This window comes from Canis lupus, chromosome 11, assembly GCF_048164855.1.
Source record: "Canis lupus baileyi chromosome 11, mCanLup2.hap1, whole genome shotgun sequence".
Lineage (NCBI taxonomy): Eukaryota > Metazoa > Chordata > Mammalia > Carnivora > Canidae > Canis > Canis lupus.
Window position 1 is genome coordinate 71,663,047 of NC_132848.1, and position 22,613 is coordinate 71,685,659.

General features: G+C 48.2%; 1 protein-coding gene across 1 annotated transcript; it reads left to right on the forward strand.

Annotated features, from left to right (window-relative positions):
* Positions 1 to 3,433: 3,433 nt before the first annotated feature.
* Positions 3,434 to 22,349, forward strand: PCYOX1 (prenylcysteine oxidase 1). The gene is made up of 6 exons (XM_072768736.1): positions 3,434 to 3,613; positions 4,613 to 4,819; positions 6,084 to 6,258; positions 17,789 to 18,000; positions 18,257 to 18,409; positions 19,000 to 22,349. The coding sequence occupies exons 1-6, from the start codon at positions 3,502 to 3,504 to the stop codon at positions 19,656 to 19,658; spliced, it is 1,518 nt and encodes a 505-aa protein (XP_072624837.1). The 5' UTR covers positions 3,434 to 3,501; the 3' UTR covers positions 19,659 to 22,349.
* The last annotated feature ends 264 nt before the right edge of the window (positions 22,350 to 22,613 follow it).

Consider the following 22,613-nt stretch of genomic DNA (forward strand, 5'->3'; position numbering starts at 1 on the left):
GCTTTTTTGAACAGCGCCGTATGAATGTTTGCTGTATCGCCTTATTATTGCTCTTCACATTTTCGATGACATTTTTCCTCCGTGATCCTTTTAAAAACCTCCTGGGGTTTCAGTGGCAGTGTTATTTTGAAAGGGCAAGAGCGCGGAATGAGAGAGCCTCTGACCCCCCTTCCACTTTGCTGTCTCTTCCCCGAGTGTCCTTTCAGTAAACTCCTTCCCAAGGTTTCAGCCGCAGCAGTGAAAGCTTCCAAAGCTGACACCTGTGTCAGGGTCACTCACACGGTCAATCCTCATCAACCAACAAACATTTATTGAGGGCCTAGTAGGTTAAGGCACTGATAATTACATTGTGGGGATAATGTAGTTTGGAAAAAGGGAAGTAAAAGACACAGAGTTTAGTTCTTTCTTTGTAATTTCTAGATGTAGTGAAAAACACGGCTTACTCTTCATATTTTTGTGTTCTTGACTAGGAGTCTTTATTCCCTGTAGAGTTTGCATCTTGTTCCATTAATACCACCTTCACTCCGTCTTTCTTTCTCTGCTTTATTGGCCTCCTTGCTGTTCCTCAAACATACAGGTATTCTCTTTACACAGAAAGCTCTTTCCCCAGATACTGACCCCCTCCCTCACTTCCTACAAGCTTTTGCTCAGATGCTATCCTGCTCAGCGAGGCCTACCGCCCACCCTGTTTAAAACTGCAAGGCATTCCTCATTCCTCTTACCCTGCTCTCTATAATACATCATTTGTTTATTCTGATTAACATGTGCCCCTCCACTAGACTGTCTGCCTCATTAAAATAAATACTTTTAAAAATCCATTTTGTAGGGCACCTGGGTGCCCCGGTGGTTGAGTGTCTGCCTTTGGCTCAGGGTGTGACCCTGGGATCCTGGGACCGAGTCCTGCATTGGGCTCCCTGCATGGTGCCTGCTTCTCCCTCTGCTGTGTCTTTCCCCCTCTCTCTGTACGTCTCATGATTAAAATCTTAAAAAAAAAATCTGTTTTGTGTGGAGGCCTATAAAAATTAAGGCCATCCCACCTAAAGTTTAGCATTAGCACAAGTACAGCCATCTTAGGTCCCTGTGAATAAGAGCTGAACTTTAAGGGGAAAAACTGCAGAATGTCCTCAATGTCCTCAGCAGGTAATGCCATATCAGAAAGACAACAGAGCCCACGCCCGTGGCAGAAAGTCCCATCTTAGAATTCTTAGAACCTTAGAATTCTTCCATCCCTTCTGGAAATCCCCTAGACCAGCCTATAAAAAACCCAGCTGTAATCCACTTCGGGGTCCAAGTCCCTGCTCCGCTGTGTCAGGTATACTTGGACCCAAGCTTGAGCTTGCTAATAAACCCTCGTGTGCTTGCATCGGTGTCGGCTGCTTGGTGGTTTCTCAGATTCGCAATCTTGGGCACAACATTTTGCACTGATTTTTCTCAAGCACCTACAACACTGCTTGCCACTTAGGAGGAACTCATTAAATATTTGTCCAATGAGTGAATGCTTTTTGCTCCGGGTTTTATACTCCCTCTTTCCACATTCACTCTTTCTTTTTATCTGACTTATTTTCTTTCCATCTACACTGTTCTTCATGTTCACATACGGGTTTTCTGTTTTGTTTTGTTTCTTTGGCGGGGGGGAGGGTGGAAGTGGGGTATGGTACTTGCAGAATGGGATCTTACGATGCTCATCACTCAGCCACTAGGTTTTCTCACCTAAGGATACCAGGATAGTGTTGTGCCCAAGATTGCGAATCCGAGAAACCACCGAGGAGCCGACACTGATGCAAACACATGAGGGTTGATTTACAAGCTCGAGCTTGGGTCCAAGTGCACCCCACACAGCAGAGCAGGGACTTGGACCTGGAGACTAAGAGGCCTAGCAGCTTTATAGGGGCCAGTGGCCCATGGGATACGCAGATAGTTGCACAGTCATGTCGGTCCACATGCAGGTGGCGGATTGGATGACACCTTACCCTATAGCATCCATTTGAGCTGGCCTATTACTTTGGTCAGAATAGGCTTGCAGTTTTGGCGGGCACAAGGCAGGGTTGCATGGTTATGAGCTGATTTCCGATTAGGGTGTGCCCAAAAGCTTGACTAGGGTGGGGCAGCACCTTAAGCCATAAGCAGGTCATGTGGGGGTCATAGGGGAGGTGGCAGGTGTAGCACAAAATGCAATCAGTCCTGCTCTGCTTGCCCAGGGGTAGGGGATTTTTATTAAATTTCCTGGGTCCCACAGATAGATCCCACATTCTATTTCATGTTTGCCTAATGTTCTGCTGTGTGATGCGGGCACCTTACGTTTATCCGTATCTGCCACTACTTTTCACCTGGGGCCACCCGTCAATGGTCGCCCTCATTTTCCCTTTTGCCGATCGCGCTTCACCCACTCATCTTCCCTGGTCACCCGGCAAGGGCCTGAGCTGTGTGCGATCTCCCCCGGCGGGAGATGGAAGGGTCAGCGGGGGCGCCAGTGAGGAGCGAGGCTTCACCTGAATACCCGGGGGCGGGGGGGCGGGGGGGGGAGCAGGGAGCCTCCGCCTCCGCCTCCGCCTCCGCCTCTGGTGGGTCCCTAAGTAGCGCGCGCTTCGGGGCGGGACGGGCTTGGGGGCCCAGTGGGCCGGGCTCGGCGCTGGGGTGCGCGGTGCCGGGCTGCGGGGTGCTGGGGTGCCGGGGTGTGGGGGTACCCGGTGGTGGGGTGAGGGGCTGTTGGGGTGCGGATGTGCAGAGGTGTTGGGAGTGAGAGGGTGCTGGGTGCCGGGGTGCCGGGTGCGGGTGTGTGAGGCTGTTGGGTGCGGGTGCCGGGGGCCGCGCCGGCTGAGGGAGGACTTGGGCGGGGCCCGGTGCTGGACCCGGGGGCGGACCTGGGCGGGCCTTGGGGGCGTGGCCCACCGAGAGGACCTGGGCGGGCCTCGGGGCGGGGGCTGCAGGGGCCTGGGCGGAGCCTGTCAGGGGCGGGGCCTATCGGGGGCGGGGCCTGCCGGGAGGACCTGGGCGGACCTCGGGGGCGGGGCCTGCAGGGGCCTGGGCGGGGCCTGCCAGGGGCGGGGCCTATCGGGGGCGAGGCCTGCCGGACGGACCGGGGCGGGCCTGGGGGGCGGGGCCTGTCGGGGGCGGGGCCTGCCGGGAGGACCTGGGCGGGCCTCGGGGCGGGGCCTGTCGGGCGGACCTGGGCGGGGCCTCGGGGCGGGGCCTGTCGGAGGCGGGGCCTGTCGGGGCGGACCTAGGCGGGCCTCGGGGCGGGGCCTATCGGGGGCGGGGCCTGCCGGGAGGACCGAGGCGGGGCCTGTTAGGGCGGACCTGGGCGGGCCTCGGGGCGGGGCCTGTCGGGGCGGACCTGGGCGGGGCCTCGGGGGCGGGGCCTGTCGGGGGCGGGGCCTGTCGGGCGGACCTGGGCGGGGCCTCGGGGCGGGGCCTGGCGGGGCGGGGCGTGCGGAGCGCGCAGACTCGCGGCTGCGGGCGGAGCGTGGGGCGCCGCTGGCCGACCGCCGCGCTCCGGGAGCCATGGGGCTCACAGCTGGGGCGCTCGTCTGGTCGCCCGTGGGGCTGTGGCTGCTGCTGTGCAGCTGGGGGTGCCCCGGGAGCGCCGAGCTGCGGGCGCCGCCGGAGAAGATCGGTAGGGGGGCCGGGGGCGGCGCGGAAGGGGTGCGGGAGCGCGCGGGCACCAGGCCCGGCCGGGCGGCGCGCGGTGTCCTCCGCCTAGGTCACGGCCTCGGGGCGGCTGCGGGGCGGCTGCGGGTGCCTCGGGGGCCGCGCGTGCTCCTTGGGGGGGGCGCCTCGCTGTGCGGGTGACGGGCGCGCGGTCCCGGCGGGGGCTGCGCGGAGCCCCGCTCCCGGTCACCCCCGATCGCTTGGGTCGCCCCCCCGTCACCCCCCATCACCCCCGGTCGCCTCTGATCACTCCCGGTCGCCCCTGGTCACCCCCATCCCCCCCGTCGCCCCCCCGTGACCCCCCATCACCCCCGTCATCCCCCGATCGCCCCCCATCACCCCTCATCACCCCCCGTCACCCCCCGTCGCCCCCCATCACCCCCGTCGCCCCCGGTCACCCGGTCCGCGCTGCCGAGCTCGGCCTGCTCGCCCCGGGCCTGCCCCGGGGCCCCTGCACCGCGGAAAACAGACGCTCTCGAGTTTCGGTCCCGGCTTGGGCCGCGTTGGGCTCGCTCTTCCTAGTCCCCTCGAAGCTTTGTGTTGTGGGGCCGCGAGCGCATCCGTGGGGCCGAGACGGGACCAGTCTTGGCAAAAATGGCGGCCTCTGCCTGTAAGATGCGCGTGGAGGGCCCCCGCCTCCCCCGCCTCCCCCGCCTCCCCCGCCGGGGGCACGAAGGGTGACGGGGCCGGTGGCGCCTGCTCCGAGCCCTGCGGGGCCTCTGGGGACCTGCCCCCCCCCCCCCCCCCCCCGTCTGAGGTCAGTCTGTGCCTTAACGACCCCCGCGCCCGCCCCCAGCAGTGCCCGCGCTCCCGGTTCTTCCTTCAGCAGCTGCCCCCTCCGTCGGGCTCCCCTGCAGGGGTGAAGGGACGATCCAAGCACCGAGCCCCATCCGTTACCCAAAACCAAAACCCCGCAGAGCTGCGTAAGATGGAAAGAAACTTCCTTTTTTCCCCCCACCCATAGCGATTATTGGAGCTGGGATCGGTGGCACCTCAGCAGCCTATTATCTGCGGCAGAAATTTGGGAAAGATGTGAAGATCGATGTGTTCGAAAGAGGAGAGGTGGGAGGCCGCCTGGCCACAGTGACCGTGCGGGGGCAAGAATATGAGGCCGGAGGCTCTGTCATCCATCCTTTAAATCTGCACATGAAGCGGTTCGTCAAGGACCTGGGTATGTAATGTCCTAGAGCCAGGCAGCTTTCTGTGTGACCCTCCCTGGAAGGTTCATCAGATAGGGAACCGAAAGTTCTGTTGATTGTCGTTTTTGCAGGGAAGGTGGTAAAACTGTCTTCCCCACTGCTGCTAGCCGATTAGATTAGCACAAGCTCAGTTAGGAGCCGCTGTCTCGGAGCCACTTGGTAACGGGACGCTGGCTATCTGTAGCTTCAGTTATCTGGAATTACAGTCGTGGGGCCGCGGTGGGGGTGGTTGCTGTTCTTAGTTCTCGGACCTCTGGGTTCATGTTGAAGAAGCAAAGAATGCTATGACTTTGCAGAAACCTTGCATGCTCGTTTTACAGCTGGGAAACTGAGGCCCAGAGGCTTCCGTGTCTGGCATAAAGTCCCTGGCACAGGTGCGGGTGCAGACGTGTGCTCCTGTGTGCACACGTCTGCACCCACACTTGTGCTGGGAACCTGGGCCACCTGACTGCTTCCCTGCCAGCACAGGAGCTGGGCAGGCTGTGGGGGAAGTCGGGCAGGCCTCTGCAGGCCCTTTGCTCAGGAAATATGGTATAATTTTTGCCTCCTTCCAGTTATCTGAAATGAGCAAAATAGGATTCGCACAGGAATGGGGGTGCCTCCTTTCCCTTTGCTGCCTCCACATCTCATGGATGCTTCCTGGGCCTCTTTCCTCCATGAGGGCCACTGGATGCCAGGAACAGTTTGTGCAGCAGATATTCACATCTGACGTTTCTGTTTTTTTGTTTTATTCTTTTCCAAGATTTTTTATTTATTTATTCATGAGAGACACAGAGAGACAGAGAGGCAGAGCAGAGGCAGAGGAAGAAGCAGGCTCCACGCAGGGAGCCCGACGTGGGACTCGATCCCGGGTCTCCAGGATCAGGGCCTGGGCTGAAGGCGGCACTAAACCGCTGAGCCACCCGGGCTGCCCTGTTTTGTTCTTTTAAGTTGAATTCAGTTGGTATTCTGACCTTTTCCTTGGACTTTTTAGTCTTTTTCAAATAAAAATAGCCAGTCTGATTTTGATATATCTGCATGACCATCTGACCAGTCTTTTAGAGATCTGCTTTAGGACGGTATAGTGAATGAATACTGTGTTACACACTGTTCTAAAGATAGAGCTTTAACAGAACTGGGGGAAGCCCGGAATTCACACACTCTATAGAGGGCCTGTCGTGGCTTAGATGACACTTTCTTTCATTTGCTCGACAGAGAAACCACTGAGTTTAGCTAACCCTTTCTCTGTCTCTGCAGGTCTGTCTACTGTCCAGAGCTCTGGCGGCCTACTGGGGGTGTATAATGGAGAGACTCTGGTGTTTGAGGAGAGCAGCTGGTTTATAATGAACATGATTAAACTAATTTGGCACTATGGATTTCAGTCCCTCCGGATGCACATGTGGGTAGAAGATATATTGGACAAGTTTATGAGGTAATTTTTCCCCCTTCCGTTTACCCTACGATCTTTCAGTTAGATGATCTTTAGGAATTTTAGTTTCTTGAAACAGTTCTCTACCTAATTGTAAGGCCTGTTTGTCAGATTGTTCGGTAAATGGTTTGCATAAAATAAGCAGACCGTTTATCCACTTGAAAATTGAAAGAGTACTTAATTTTTGCTCTTGAAAATGTATTTTGCGGTTTATTTAGTTTTTGCCACACACACTTAAATGCTCTACAAGTGTTAACTCCTTCACTTCTTAAGACAGCTCTCTCAGGCACTGTTACTAGCTTCTTACAGATGTAGAAGGTGGAGGCGTAGACATTTCAACTGTGCAAGAACACTCACCTTGTAAGTGGTGGAGCTGGACTTCCCACTCTAGAGCATGCTGGCTCTACAGTTCTCTCTTTCTCTCTCTTTTTAAAGATTTTATTTATTTATTTGGGATAGCACGAGTGGGCGCAGCAGTGGGAGAGGGAGAGAAGCAGACTCCCCGCTGAGCAGGGAGTCTCACAAGGGGCTCGAACCCAGGACCCCGGGATCATGACCTGAGCTGAAGGTAGACACTTAACTGACTGAACCACCCAGGCGCCCCCAGAGTTCTCACTCTTAATCTCTGCACCGAGCTGGTGCTGTTTAGGTGAATGATGTCATGTGTATAGGAGCTCGTAGAAAGGATCATAAGACTTAGAGATAAGATATTTTATTTAATTTAGTGAATCGTGACATGATGTTTAATGGTGACCTGATGTTTCAGCGAGCCAGTAGCCTGAGGCAGAGTATCAGTTCTGTGCCCCAGGAATTTAAACCGAGGTACTGGGGGATCCCTGGGTGGTGCAGCGGTTTAGCGCCTGCCTTTGGCCCAGGGCGCGATCCTGGAGACCCGGGATCAAATCCCACATCGGGCTCCCGGTGCATGGAGCCTGCTTCTCCCTCTGCCTGTGTCTCTGCCTCTCTCTCTCTCTCTGTGACTATCATAAATAAATAAAAATTAAAAAAAAATTTAAACCGAGGTACTAAATTCCAGCACCGTTCCAGTTAGTGAGAATACAGGTGCCACTTTTTCTTCTTTGTTTTTCTGTATTTTCAAATTTTTCTGTGTGTGTTGCTATGGTAATTGGGAAAAATAACATAAAATAACAAGTCTAGCTTTGGAAGATGCAGGCTTTTTTTTTTTTTTAAGGCTATTGACATGTGCTAATTTTTATGCTGGTTTATAGTTTTAGATGCTGGAGAAATTGAATTTGTAAGTGCTAATGATATTTCATTTACTGTGAGTTTCTATGTAGTAAAATAATTGTTAAAAAGGTAAAATTCTATGTCCTATGTGACCACATGTTGACAAGGACAGATATAAGGATTGAGGAGGATAAATATAGTCTAGTTTTTGTGACTTATGGTAATTTGGGATTTCTCTTTTTAAACATCCTTGTTAGGTCAGTTCCTCAAACACTTTCCCAGTGGGCACATTAAAGTCAGCTACAGTACAGATTGTTTTAGTCATTCATTCATTTTCTCATTTATTAAATATTGACTGACTGTTAGGGGCCAGGCACTATTCTGGGTCCTGAGGATGTAGAATCTAGAATATATATGTCCCTGTACTCAATATACATTCTTATAGACAAGCAATAAACCAATAACTAAGAAATATATAGAATTTGCTTAGATATAGCCAGTCACTTTGTCAAGAAGGTAGGTGGCATGTAGCTGCATGCTCAGCAGGAAAATCAGGTTCAGATGGCATCAGATACAGCCCTGCGTGTGTGTAAGTTTTATTACCAGTAGCTTGCCTGACATGTAGAGAATTGCCCTGTGAGAGATTAAAAAATTACTTTTCAAGTGATTTTTGGATATTGTAGAACTGTGAAAAATATGTAGGGATGGGATACAGATTCTTCTTCTTCTTCTTTTTTTTTTTTTTTTCAGTAAACTCTATGCCCAATGTGGGGCTTGGACTCTTGACCCCAGAGATTAAGAGTCACATGCTCTATGGACTGAGCCAGTCAGGTGCCCGAGGATTATACTATTTTTTATTTTAAAGTTTATATTTTTAGTAATCTCTACACCCAGTGTGGGGCTTGAACTCACAACCCTGAGATCAAGTGTCACATATTCTTCTGACTGAATCAGTCAAGTGCCCCCATTTTTGATTTTAGAAAACAGTTCCTCTACTTTATGGGATTATTGCCTCCCTTTGGTCTGTCTTTGATATTTGATTATACAGCACGGATCCTTATATGGTTCAAAGGGCCACACACCCTACATTTCTGTTTCAATAAATCAAGAACATACAACTCTTATTTTGATAATTTTATCAGATCCTATGAGAAAGTTGGAGAGAATGCTGGTATTGAGCCAGCTTGTGCCAGTGGTTAAAGTAGTTAAATACTGCTGGACGAGGGACGTAGCTGTTGCCCTGTGTGACGCCATCCTCCCTTTCTGCCTCCTCTCCAAACCCCCTCCCCTGCCTCCAGTAGGGAATCTTGGCTCAGTTCCAGTGCTGTCATCCGTCTACTTTCTGTTTAATGCTGTACCAACTGTTAAATAAATAAATAAATGACTCTTGAGTAATAAGGGGGGTTGGAGTGCTAATCCCTGCATAGTTGAAAATCTGTGTATAACTTTGACTCCTTCAAGACTTAACTGCTCATAGCCTGCTGTTGACAGGAAGACTTACTAAGAACATACACAGTGAAGGAACACATGTTTTGTATGTTTATTTTTATTTTTAAATTAAAAAATTTTTTTTGATAAAGATTTTATTTATTTATTCATGAGAGACACACAGAGAGAGGCAGAGACACAGGCAGAGGGAGAAGCAGGCTCCACGCAGGGAGCCTGATGCAGGACTCGATCCCAGGACCCTGGGATCACTCCCTGAGCTGAAGGCAGATGCTCAACCGCTGCGCCCCCCGGTATCCCACATGTTTTGTATGTTACGTCTCATTCTTACAGTAAAATAAGCGGGAGAGGAGAAAATGTTATTAAGAAAATTATAAGGAAGAGAAAATACAATTGTGGTCCTCCACTGTATTTATCTGAAAACAAAAACAAAACCAGAACCTACTTGTAAATGGACCTGTGCAGCTCAAACCTGGGTTACTCAAGGGTCAGCTCTGTTGGTAATATCACCCCGTGTTGGAGATACTCTGGGGTGTTGCAGAAATCAGAACTGGGAACTACAGAGGCTGCCAAAGAGCAGTCTGGACCAACAGATTCCCCTGCATTTCAGTAAAGCAGTAGTTCTCAACCCTGGCTGCACATTGGAATCACGTGGGAATCTTTTTTTTTTTTTAAGATTTTATTTATTTTAGAGAGAGAGAGAGAGAGAGAGAGAGCGAGCCCATGCACGTCTGCATGCACGTGGGGTAGGCAGAGGGAGATAATCTCAAGGAGATGCCCCGCGGAGTGCACAGCCCGTTACTGGGCTCAGTCTCACAACCTCAAGATCACGACCTGAGCTGAAACCAAGACCTTGACACTCCCCTGAGTGAGCCACCCAGGCGCAGTGGGATGACTTCTGGTTATTTAGATGGGCCCAGTGTCATCAGAAGAGTCCTTACAGGAGGGGGGTGGAAGGATAGAATGAGTAGTAGGAAATGTGAGGATGGAAGCAGGAGGTTGGGGGGATGCTAGGAAGGTGCCACAGGTCAAGGAATGCAGGTGATTTATAAAAACTGAAAAAGGCAAGAAAATGGATTCTTCCTCGAGCTTCCAGAAGGACCAGCCTTGCTGACACCTTGACTCTACGACCCAGTGAGATTGACTTTGGTTTTCCAACCTGCAGGCCCATGAGATAATACATTTGTGTTGTTTATGCCCCTTAGTTTGTGGTAATTCGTTACAGTAGCAACTGGAAGCTAATGTACCTCCTGATTCACCTCCCTGCTTTGGCCCGTGTGCCACCACTGTCTGTTTTCAGCCTGGCAGCCAAAGAGGTGTTTTTAAAATCTGTGAGTCATCATTACTTGTCTGCTCAGAAACTTTCAGTGGCAAAATAGAAGCACCCTACGAGCCAGCCATTGCACTACGAGGTATTTATCCAAAGGATACAAAAGTGCTGGTTCCAAGGGGCACCTGCACCTACTAATAGCAGCACTGTCAGCAATAGGCACATCATGGGGAGAGCCCCAACGTCCATCAACAGGTGAATGGATAAAGATGTGGGGGTGTGTGTATGTATGTATCCTCTATCTCTCTGTCTATGTAGTGGAATGTTACTCAGACATCAAAAAAATGAAATATAGCCACTTGCAGCAATGTGGATGGAACTAGAATGTATTCTACTAACTGAAATAAGAAAAGACAAATATCATGATTCCACTCGTAGAATTTAAGAAACAAAACAGATGAATATAGGGGAGAGAAAGGAAAAATAAAATGAGATAAAAAGAGCGGGAGGCAAACCATAAGAGGCTTTATAGTTAACAGAACAAACTGAGGGGTGCTGGTGGGAGGTGAATGGGGGGATGACCTAAGTGGGTGATGCGTATAAAGAGGGCAATTACTGGGATGAGCACCGAGGTAGTCATATGTAAGTGATGAGTCACTAAATTGTCCTGAAACCAATACTACACTATATGTTAAGTAACTTGAAATTAAATTAGAAAAGTGAACTTTCAGTGGCCCTCGATTTCATGCGGAGTAACAGCCAAAATCTGCACAGTGGCGTGGAAGACCTGACAGGACATAGGTAATCCTATCTCCTGATTCTTTATTTCCTCTTTATTAGGGGCCGGATGACGCCCCACCCCCTTCACGTGTTGAAGCCCTAACCCCCTGTACCTCAGAGTGACTGCATTTGGAGATGGGGTTTTTAATGAGGCGATTAAGTTACAGTGAGGCCTTTAGGGTGGGCCCTGATGGATGTGGCCGGCGGCCCTATAAGAATAAGAGAAGAACCCAGAGGAGACACCAGGGACGTGGGGGATGTGAGAAGGATCCCGGGGGGACACGACGGCCAGGTGGCCACGATACGCCAAGGGGAGGGGACGGGGTCGGGACCACAGGGCCCCGGTGCTGGGATTCCAGCCCCCCGCGGCGGGGAGGCCTTCCTGTTGCTGCGCCGCGTTCCCAGCCCGGCCACTGGCCGCCCGTCCGCTCGCCGTGCCCCGTGTTGTGGGGGGCGTGGGAACCCCCTTCGCCCCCAGTTAGGCGGCGCTCCCGGCGGGGCTGCCGGCTCGGTGTGGGCAGGTGCGCGGGTTAGAGCTGATAGGACCTCCCCACGCCCAACCCTCCTCCGGTCGGTCCTGTCCTTCTTTGCCCCTGGTAACAGCTGGTGTCTTCACGGCGCGCTCCCTGGTACTCGAGCGGCCAGATGTCGTCCGGTTGCTGTGTGTGTCGCGGATCTTTTTCCGTCTTTTTGCTTTCAACCGATTTCCATCTGAATCTGAAGTGTATTTCTTTTTTTTTTTTAAAGATTTTATTTATTCATGAGAGACACACACAGGGGCACAGACCCAGGCAGAGGGAGAAGCAGGGGGAGCCCCACCGCGGGACTCGATCCAGGGACCCCGGGGTCATGCCCTGGGCCGAAGGCGGGCGCTGAACCGCTGGGCCACCGGGCGTCCCTCTTTAAGCATCTAAAGCACATGTACATGTGCATGTTTTTTTTTGGCTAAGTTTACTCCTCCATGTTGTATTCTTCTTTTTTTTTTTTTAAGTTTTATTTATTTATGATAGTCACAGAGAGAGAGAGAGAGAGAGAGAGAGAGAGAGAGAGAGAGGCAGAGACACAGGAGGAGGGAGAAGCAGGCTCCATGCACCGGGAGCCCGACGTGGGATTCGATCCCGGGTCTCCAGGATCGCGCCCTGGGCCAAAGGCAGGTGCCAAACCGCTGCACCACCCAGGGATCCCCATGTGGTATTCTTCTTGATGCTATTTTAATGGGATGATTTTTGTAATTTCCTTATCATATTGTTCATTGTTAGCATGCACTGCCTTTTCAAAAAAAATTGTGATATAATTGAGATAATATCATGTCTTTAAGGTGTAGGATGGATTGATTTGATACATTTATATATTGCAGTAAGATCACTACTGTAGCTAGTTAACATGTCTTCATTGTCACATAGTTATTTCTTTTATGATGTGAGAACATCTAAGATCTAGTCTCTTCGGTGCTTGTTTGGTGCTTGTTTGGATTGTGGGTAGTGCATGTGACTCTTGATCTCAGGGTTCTGAGTCTGAGTCCCGTGTTGGGTGTAGAGATTACTTAAAAATAAAATTTTACTTAGGGGGAATCCCTGGGTGGCCCAGCGGTTTAGTGCCTGCCTTTGGCCCAGGGCGCGATCCTGGAGTCCTGGGATCGAGTCTTGCGTCAGGCTGCTGGCATGGAGCCTTCTTCTCCCTCTGCCTGTGTCTACCTCTCTCTCTCTCTATGTCTATCATGAATAGATAAATAAATTAAAAAAAAATCTTAGGGGTGCCTGGGTGGCTCAGTTGGTTAAGCATCTGATTTTGGCTTAGGTCATGACCTCGGGGTTGTGAGATGAACACCCTCATCAGGCTCCACAGTAGGTATGGAGCCTGCTTAGGATTCTCTCTCTCCTCTGTGTGCCCCGTCTCCCCCCTAAAATAAAATGTTAAAAAAGTCTTAAAAAAGGATCTAGTCTTTTTTTTTTTTTTAAGATTTTTTATTATTTATTTAAATACACAGAAAGGAGAGATGGGGGGGGGCAGTAACACAGGCAGAGGGAGAAGCAGACTCCATGCAGGGAGCCTGACGTTGGACTCGATCCTGGATCTTCAGGATCACACCCTGGGCTGAAGGCGGCGCTAAACTGCTGAGCCACCCGGGCTGCCCAAAAGGATCTAGTCTTTTAGCAACTTTGAAAATATATTATTGTTGGCTATAATCACTGTGCTGTGAATTAGATCTCCAGAACACATCTTCTAATTGCTGCCTTCTTTTGATTTTTAAAAATTCATTTATTTCAGAGAGAGGGAGAGTGCATGTGTGCACACATGTGTGTGTGGGAGAGTTTGAGCATAAGTTGGCAGGGGTGGGGGGCAGAGAGAGAGAATCTTCAAGCAGACTCTCTGCTGAGCAGGGAGCCTGACTCAGGGCTCCATCCCATGACCCATGAGATCATGACCTGAGCTGAAATCTGAGTCAGACACTCAACTGACTGAGCCAACCAGGCGCCCCTACCTTCTTTTGTTTTAAAGATGTATTTTCAGGTGCACCTGAGTGGCTCAGTGGTTCGGCATCTATCTTCAGCCTAGGGCATGATCCTGGAGAGCCAGGATCGAGTCCCACATCCGGCTCCCTGCATGGAGCCTGCTTCTCCCTCTGCCTGGGTCTCTGCCCCTCTATCTCGCTGTGTCTCTCATGAATAAATAAGTAAATTAATTAATTAATTAAATCTTAAAATTTTTTTTTAAAAAAATGATCCTGGAGACCCGGGGTCCTCCAGGATCACGCCCTGGGCCAAAGGCAGGTGCCAAACTGCTGTGCCACCCAGGGATCCCGTTAGTTTTCTAATTACTGTATTATGCACTTGTCTTTTAAGTAAGATAGGAGAAAAGAATGGTAAACATACATACCTTTATATTTACTGATGCAGTTACTTTTACCAGTGTTCTTCATTTCCCGATGATGATTTGAGTTTCTGTCTAGCGTATTTCAGCCTGAAGGTCTTTCTCTAAACTAATTTCTTTGAGAGACGGCCTAGCAGTATTGGATTTTGTGTTTTTGTTTATCTGGAATTATTTTAATCTCTCTTCATTTTTGAAGGATAGTTTTGCTGGATATAGAACACTTGGTTGATAGACTTTTCTTTCAGCATTTTGAATATGTCATCCACTACATTCCGCCTTTATGGTTTCTGAGTAGTCGTCTGCTGTTAATCTTATTAAAGTTCCCTTTTTCTGGATTAGTTACTTTTGTCTTGTTGCTTTCAGTATTCTATATCTTTCCAGTCTATTATATATTTGGGTGTGAATCTTTTAAATTTATCCTGCTTAGATTTAGCTTCCTGGACATGCAGGTTAATGTTTTCTTTCAAATGTAGGAAGTTTGGCCAGATTTGAAGTTTCTAGAAGTTTGGCCATTATTTCTTCAAGTATTTTTTTGTCCACCCCACCCTTTTTACCTGCCTCTCCTTCTACATTCCCATTATGTGTATGTGGATATGCTTTATATTGTCCCACAGTTCTCTGATACTCTGCTCATTTTTATCTATTTTCTTTGTTTCTCAGAGTGTATAATTTCAGTTTATGTGTATCTTTAAGTTCATTGATTTTTCTATTTCAAATCTGCTATGGAGCCCCTCTAGGAAATTTTCAATTTCAGATATGATACTTTTCAACTCTAGAATTTAAAAAAATAGTTCGAGTCTTGATATTTGGGGAGACATTGTTCACAAACTTGCTCTAGTACTTTATCATTATTATTTTTAAAGATTTTATTTATTTACTCATGAGAGACACAAAGAGAGAGGCAGAGACACAGGCAGAGGCAGAAGCAGGCTCCATGCAGGGACCTGGATCCCAGGACTCCGGGATCACGCCCTGCGCTGGAGGCAGACGCTCCACCACTGAGCCACGCAGGCGCCCCAGTAGCTGTGATTTTAAATTGCCAGTGATTATTTTGGGACAGATGCCCTGGGGATGGGCTGTTTGTAGGGAGCAAGCTCTGAATCAGGTCTGTAGAGACAAGCCCCAAGGGTAGAGCTATTCAGTGAGCTGCCAGCTAGGTCCAATGGCACTTCCCTGGGGTGGGCACTGGAGGATCCGCAGACCTGTCCTAACCTCTCCGGTGGCTGCCAGGTTGCGGGCTTCACAGGTGTTACGGTTGCAAGTGCTGGTTTGGAAGGCTACCTTGCTGGCAAGTGGGGACGGGGATAAGGTGTAGGTTAAGATGCCACAGGGCTCATTGTTCCTACTGAGATTCAGCCATTTCTCTGGAGAAAATACTCCTGGGATTTTGACAAGTCTTTGGCTTATTTTCAGTGTTGCGAAAGTTGATGTTGACTTTTGCCAGTGTTCCTTGCTCCACTCTTCCAGAAGTGTTTCATGTCTCACTGCCCGCCCCCCCATCTGACTGTGCCTCCTCCTGCTGTCCTGGATCTGCGTGAGCTGCACTGGCCTCATGGTTCTCTGAGCACACCAAGCCTGCTTTGTCGTCAGGTTCTTGCACTGCTCTTACCTCTATCTGAAATATTGTCTCCTCTGGATACTGCAGCGCTCACCTCCTTCAGGTCTCTGCCCTGATGTTCTCTTCTTAGTGAGGCCTTCTTTGACCATTCTGTTTTTGGGGGCCATCTTATTTAGAGTTGAGACTCTGGCAACTCTAAGCTTTCTCAGGCTTTTTTATTTTCTCCTTAACATTTATTATCCTCTAAACTTCTAAATAATTTACTCACATTAATTTTTTTACTACCTGTTTCCCCAACTAGAACACTAGCTCCATCAGGGATTTTTTTCTCTGTTGTGTTGACCTCTGTATCGTTGGCACCTGGAATACCTGGCTCACAGTTCATGCTCCATAAATATTTGTTTAAGGAATAAATGTTAACGGTTATCCAAATGTAGTTTAAAAAGAAAAAAAAAAAAAAAGGCGCCTGGGTGGCTCAGTCAGTTGTGTCTGCCTTTGGCTCCAGTCCTGATCCTGTCCGATCCGCAGTCCTGAGCTGGAGCCCCCTCTGCAGCAGCCCTCCCTGCTCAGTGGGGAGACTGCTTTCCCTCCTCCTCCACCCCTCCCCCTCGTTGCTTGTGGTCTCATTCACTCTCCTTGTCTCTGTCAAATAAATAAAATCTTTTAAAAAATTAGAAAAAAAAGGGCTGGAAAGCAGCTTGATTCATAGAAATACACATCTAGCTTTTTTTTTCTTTACACATCTAGCTTTTTAGCAAATATGTACTAACGCAACTAGTATTGTAAAACAGCTGCAGTGCTCACTGTTCCTACGGCCTCCGTTGTCTCAGGTTTAGGAGGCCTTTGCTGGAGGCTTGAGTGGGGCAGGGTCGCAGGCAGGAGGTGGCGCGGACTCGTTTCTCGGATACGCTGTATGTCACTTAATTGGCTACTGTTTTGTCTTGCTGACCATTAGCCAAAGGTCAGTCTATGTTTTATGAGATATTCAGTCTGTTTCCTAAAGAACTCAGTGTTGTCGTTCTCTGCTTTTTAAAACTCCCGAGGGACTAAAAACCATTTGATGTGGTTGAAGGAGTTATTTTAGTTTCTCAGTTTGGGCACTGATATGTTTTCCCCACAAAAATGTATTCAGTACTTTGGATACTGCACTGTTAGTAGGTAATACTGAAGCGGCTGTGGCACTGTCCCTGCTCAAAATTACAACCGGGAGAGAAGAAGAAAGTTGGTGTAACCCAACCCCCCCTCCCCGCCCCCCCCCCCCCCCCCCCCCCCCCCCCGATCACTGATACAGATCCGTCTCTGGCATTATTTTTTTCTTTGCTTCATATACTGACCTATGTATGTGCCTTATTACTTGTCACCAACGGCAAGCACGTGGAGGGAAAGGAGTCATATTGTTCTCAATTTTTTTTATCACTTGCAACTTGAAAAATTACATATTGAATTACTGCATGGATATTTCTTTAAGTCCATGAAGTTCAGGAAAATGTCAGGTGGTATTTTCTAAAAATTAAGCAATAGTTGGGCAACTTTGCAGGGGAAGTGGGGCTCAAGCTCCAAGTGTATTGTAGCTGGAGAGGAGGTGGTGCAGCGTGGGGGAGCCATGCGCAGCATGTTCAGGGGTCAGTGAGCGGGTCAGGCGTGTTCACGTGGAGGGTGGGTGTGTGGTTGAGGCCGGGGGGCAGCTGGTGCTGGAGACTTGTACTTGTCACGGGGCTTTTGGGCCCTCTTACTTGTTTCTCTATTTGTAGTTAAAGCAGAGGAGTTAGACTTGAGTTAGACTCTAAAATTCCCTGAAGGTCAGGAGTTTATGTAGTAAGCAGCAATAAGTTGTTTTTGTATAACTCAGTAAAGACTAGAGATGTATTTTAGGGTTTCTGGGAGACTTATAAATGTCTAAAAAGAAAAGAAACTGGAGAGAGGTAGATCAGTTATTCATCTGAGTTGTTTGAATATAAATCCTGAGTTAAGATCTGGGAAATGAGAGTGAAGTAGCAAGAGAGATGTTGGGAAGACTGGAAAGACTGCCAGTGTTTTCTTCTTTGGTGGGAGAAGCAGAAGTGAAAACATTGAAGTTTGAAATTAAATGAGCTGAGGGTGGCGTGTCGGATGCTAGGAGTGAACCGACCCCCCAGCCTACACTTCGGTTGGATGGGGGTGGGGGGGGAGGGCCTCGTCTGGTGGCAGGATACCTTAGACCTTAGACGTGCCTGACCGCTGCTGGGGGGAACACGCGGAATGAGAACAGGACGTAGGACACGGCGACTCCTTCAAGGTGAGGCGGTGACCTGTTGATGCAGAAGAGGCGGCAAGGGCGGGGGCCTGGGGGTGGGGGGCTCCGGGCCGGGGCAGCCCGAGGAGCGCGCCGCCGATTGCACGCCGAGTCTTGCCTGGGGCCTAGTGGCCGCTCTCTCCCACAGGATCTACCGCTACCAGTCCCACGACTACGCCTTCAGCAGCGTCGAGAGGCTGCTGCACTCCCTAGGCGGGGACGAGTTCCTGGGAATGCTTAACCGGACGCTCCTGGAAACACTGCAGAAAGCAGGCTTCTCTGAGAAGTTCCTCGATGAGATTGTCGCGCCTGTCATGCGGGTCAATTACGGGCAAAGCATGAACATCAACGGCTTTGTGGGTAAGTCGAGGCCTGACTTGGGGCCAGGACGTGGGGACGTGTACCTGCTCTGACACCCCAGTCGGGTCTCACGTCGTGCCTGGGTGGGTCTGTGCCGTTGCAGTGGGGGGAGGCCTTAGCCTCCAGAGATTTTGCCCCCAGGGGTGCTTGGCAATGTCTGGCAGCTTTGGAGCAGAGCTCCCCTAAGTTGGGAAGAGAACGGGCAGGAGACCTTTCCTCGAGTGAGAACTAAAACGCACTTTTCCCGGCCGGGCAGGCGCAGTGTCCATGTCCTGTGCGGATTCCGGCCTGTGGGCAGTGCAAGGTGGCAATAAGCTGGTTTGTTCAGGGCTCCTCCGGGCCTCCCGAAGCAACCTCATAGCTGGCTCAGTTCTGTACATAGAGGAGAAAACAAGGACCAAGCACACAGGTGAGCCTGAAATTTTGGTGTTCCTGATTTGCCCTCTGGAAAATCATTGCTCAGAGAGAAAAGCCACTCTCCTGTGGTCTCCCAGTTCCAAATGATGGGGTTACACAGATATTCCCAGATGTGCCAAGTACGGAAGCACGTCTCCCTCGATTTAAAAATAATCTCATTTTTGGGCAGCCCCGGGCCCAGCAGTTTAGCGCCGCCTTCAGCCCGGGGCCTGATCCTGGAGACCCGGGATCGAGTCCCACATCGGGCTCCCTGCATGGAGCCTGCTTCTCCCTCTGCCTGTGTCTCTGCCTCTCTCTTTCTCTCTGTGTCTCTCACGAATAAATAAAATCTTTAAAAAAATAAAAATAAAAATAGTCTGATTCTTAAAAGTATCATTCCATATTTTGTACTTCTTGACAAGGTATTATTTCTCTTCCAGTAGAAAACTGGGCTCAATTTGGCAGTTATATTAAAAGGGTAAAACTTTTGAATCTTTAGAATTATCTAACTATCTTATACCTTATCAACTTATTAAGGTAATAAAATTATTTTGGGAAGGTGTATAGTATGCTAGAAATACTAAAATGTATGCTTTCCTCTAGGAAATCCTGCAAAGATGTATGAAGTCATCTACCAAAGTGGATCTGAGACCCGTTCAGACTTCTACGACATTGTCTTGGTGGCCACTCCATTGAATCGAAAAATGTCCAATATAACTTTCCTCAACTTTGATCCTCCAATTGAGGAATTCCATCAGTATTACCAACATATAGTGACAACTTTAATTAAGGGGCAGTTGAATTCAACTCTTTTTAGCTCTAGAGCCTTAGACAAATTCGATCTCAGTACAATCTTAACCACCGATAATTCAGATTTGTTCATTAACAGCATTGGGATTGTGTCCTCTGTAACAGAAAATGACAGTCCTCAACCATTAGGAGATAGGGGATACGTTTGGAAGATCTTTTCCCAAGAAATTCTCACTAAAGAACAAATACTAAAGCTCTTTTTGTCCTATGATTATGCCGTGAAGCAGCCATGGCTTGCGTATCCTCACTATAGGCCTCCAGAGAAATGCCCCTCCATCATTCTCCATGACAGACTTTACTACCTCAACGGCATCGAGTGCGCAGCGAGCGCCATGGAGATGAGTGCCATTGCGGCCCACAATGCCGCGCTGCTCGCCTATCACCGCTGGAATGGCCACACGGACATGATCGACCAGGAGGACTTATATGAGAAGCTCAAAACTGAGCTATGAGAGAACAGTCACCTTTCCCCCCTCCTGGTTCCAAATGGAGTGTCTCTAGCAAAAAAGAACACAATCTGAGCAGAGAGGATTTTTGAATCATGTTTTGCCATAAATTAGTCTGTTTAACAAAAGTAAACCCAGTGAGTTAGGAGGAAATACAAGTTTCTAATGAAGTGTGAAGGTGTTAACTACTCCATTTATGCCCTCTCCAAAATTTCTGGACTCTCTTAGTACCCATCACAGTATGGAGTCGCCTGGAGTTTGTTAAACATGTGGGTTCTCCAGCTCCTCTGGAGATTCTGATTTACTAGGTCTGGGGGGTGGGGGCCCTGGAATTTGAGTAAAACCTTAGAGCATTTAAAGCTGAGCACTTGAAGAATTTAGTGGGGGACTAGTTCACTTGTGCTTCACAGCGGTCAGTGACCTTCGTCACATCGTTAAGACTACTCTGGGAGCTGGTCATATGCCTGGCTTTAGTTAATTTATGCCTTTTTGTCAAAGTAGATGTGCCCATGCCAGAAGCCTTGACTTTCTGAATGTTCAATTGTTGATTTTGATTTTAATTTGATTTTATTAGGGGTGAGATTCGGAAGCCTTAGTAGTTTAACTTTGTCACAAAAAAATCCCAAGTAAAATGAAAGCAAATACATAGGCGATTGATTTAAGAGATTGGCATTCTATCATCGAATCCTCACCTAGGGAGCTTTAACAATTATCGATAGACTACCCCCTCCCCCACCCTGCAACCAGAGATTCTGATTTAACGGACTGAGGATAGGACCTCAGCATTGTAGCTAAAAAGTCCCTAAGGTGCAACCTGGGTTGGGAATCACTGATGCGGGGGTTTAAGACATCTCCAAAGGGTTTTCAGTGCCTTAAAAGTCCCAGGAAACCTAATCCATTATCAAAGCAGATTCATTTTGTGAAGAAGGACTTCTCTCGACAAGAACTCTAGTAGTGATCTTGACAGTAAGCGCGGTCCGTCTGACAACAGGCAACTTGGATTATTCCAGAGCAGTGGACACTGGAGTACGAGACTCCGAATACCACACTTGATCAAATCCAGCAACTGTCCAAACTATTAAATGCTTCTAAAACTAGCATTTGGGGTGAGAAAATGATTGCTGAAATCTTGTTTCTAAGGCAGTTCTCAACTTTGGCTGCAGACGGAATAACCTCTAATATCTTAAAGCTCAAGTGATTCTAACAGAACCAGTTCTGTATCAGATAAAGAGATCATGAATGGCTGTCCTTAGTCATTAGGACGACAGAACTTCTGAGTAAAAGCTCAGAAGTGAATTCTAAAAGTAACTGTAACAAAGTTAACACCTATTGTTGGAAAAGAAAAAGTCCTGTAAGATTATTGCAGTAGCTACTTTAGCAAGATGGTGTAAGAAAACACGGATTCTTAAAATGATTACTACAGTTGTGAATATTAATATGCTGATAAAACTGCCAAAAATACATTTGATGTAAAGGCAGGGATTAAAATTACACTTTGTCAAAGGGTCAGCTTTTTAAAAATTTTATTCTTAACAAGTATGTTAAGAAGCAGTCACATTTTTCCTTTTGTGGTTTTAATGAGGACAATGTTGTAGAGAATGTAATACTGTGTTCTCTGTATGCTAAAGATTGGTAAATAAAAATTGGTAATGAAAATTTCTATCACTCACAGACTTTTGCAATGGGATAGATTATTTACTTACAATAACACCAATTTAAGATGTTGCCATTATATCAGACCTACTCTAAGCTTTTTTAAGTTTTCCATCAGGGCATGTGAAACAGCTTCAGGGCAAAACAGATGATCGGGCATAATAGATTTAATGGATACAGGATTAAAGATTTTTTTTTTTTATTGGAAGAAAATTACTATCAGAACCTGTTACTTCAGTAGACCACGCTATTCATCTTTGTACAGAAGAGACTGGTAAAAATTATGCAGGAGCTGACTGAAAACCAGTTCTACTCCAGTGGTTCTCCAACTTGGATATGCATCGGAATCACCTGGAGTGCTCTTAAAATACTGCTGGGCCTCACCCCAGAGTGTGCTTTCAGTGGGTTTGGAGTGGTAGATGGAAATATGCATCTCAGTATCTTAAATTCCTAGGTGATGGTCTAGGAACTGCACTTAGGAAAACTGGTTCTGTAACTTACTGTGTGGTTGCAAGAAATAACGCCAGTCGACACCAGTGAAGATTTAAAGAGCCGCCGGAGAAGAATGGAATAAAAATGTACTGGACTTGACATCCACTCTCCTCACTGTGATGACGGTGGTTTGATCCCTCCCTATTCTCTGGCTGTAAACACGTTCTCTGGACAGGAAAGGTTTTAGACACACATAAGCCATCCCTTGTGTTGTTTTCCAAGTACCTTGCACGTTCACCTGTGTATACCTCGTTCTCTACAGTTTTAAAGTGGTTCAAGATTTCTGGCTTTCTTACCAGATCACAAAAAGTACAGGCATAAGCATTTGCTTTGTAGATTTCTTGAAGTTAGGCTTATGATACAACCATTTGTAATTTATCTTTCATCTGAGTTTGTGTGCCATAAAATGTGTGACCTAGGTGAAGTATTGTGGACAGCGTTACTACCCCGTATACTCCAAAGAACCAGAGTACACTGGAATGTTTTTTCTAGAGTTCTATTCTTGTATTCTAAATTCCCCATTTATGTTCAAAATAAACAACCGTGTTATTACTTCCTGTGTCTTTTCAATTGTACTGTACTCGGAATGTACATGTACTTGGATAGTCAGTACCTCAAAGCTACTACAAGGAGTTTTGAAAATTACAGTTAACGTTTCAGAAAAAAACCTTGTAGGTTTGCAGGTTAAAAGATGGAAAAAAGGTATCTTTTGCCATGCTTCATATTTAATCAGATTTTCCTATATTAATGCATAAAAGCCTTGGACCAAATCAGTCTCAACCAGGAACAGTTCATGTTAGAAAAAATTAGAATAAG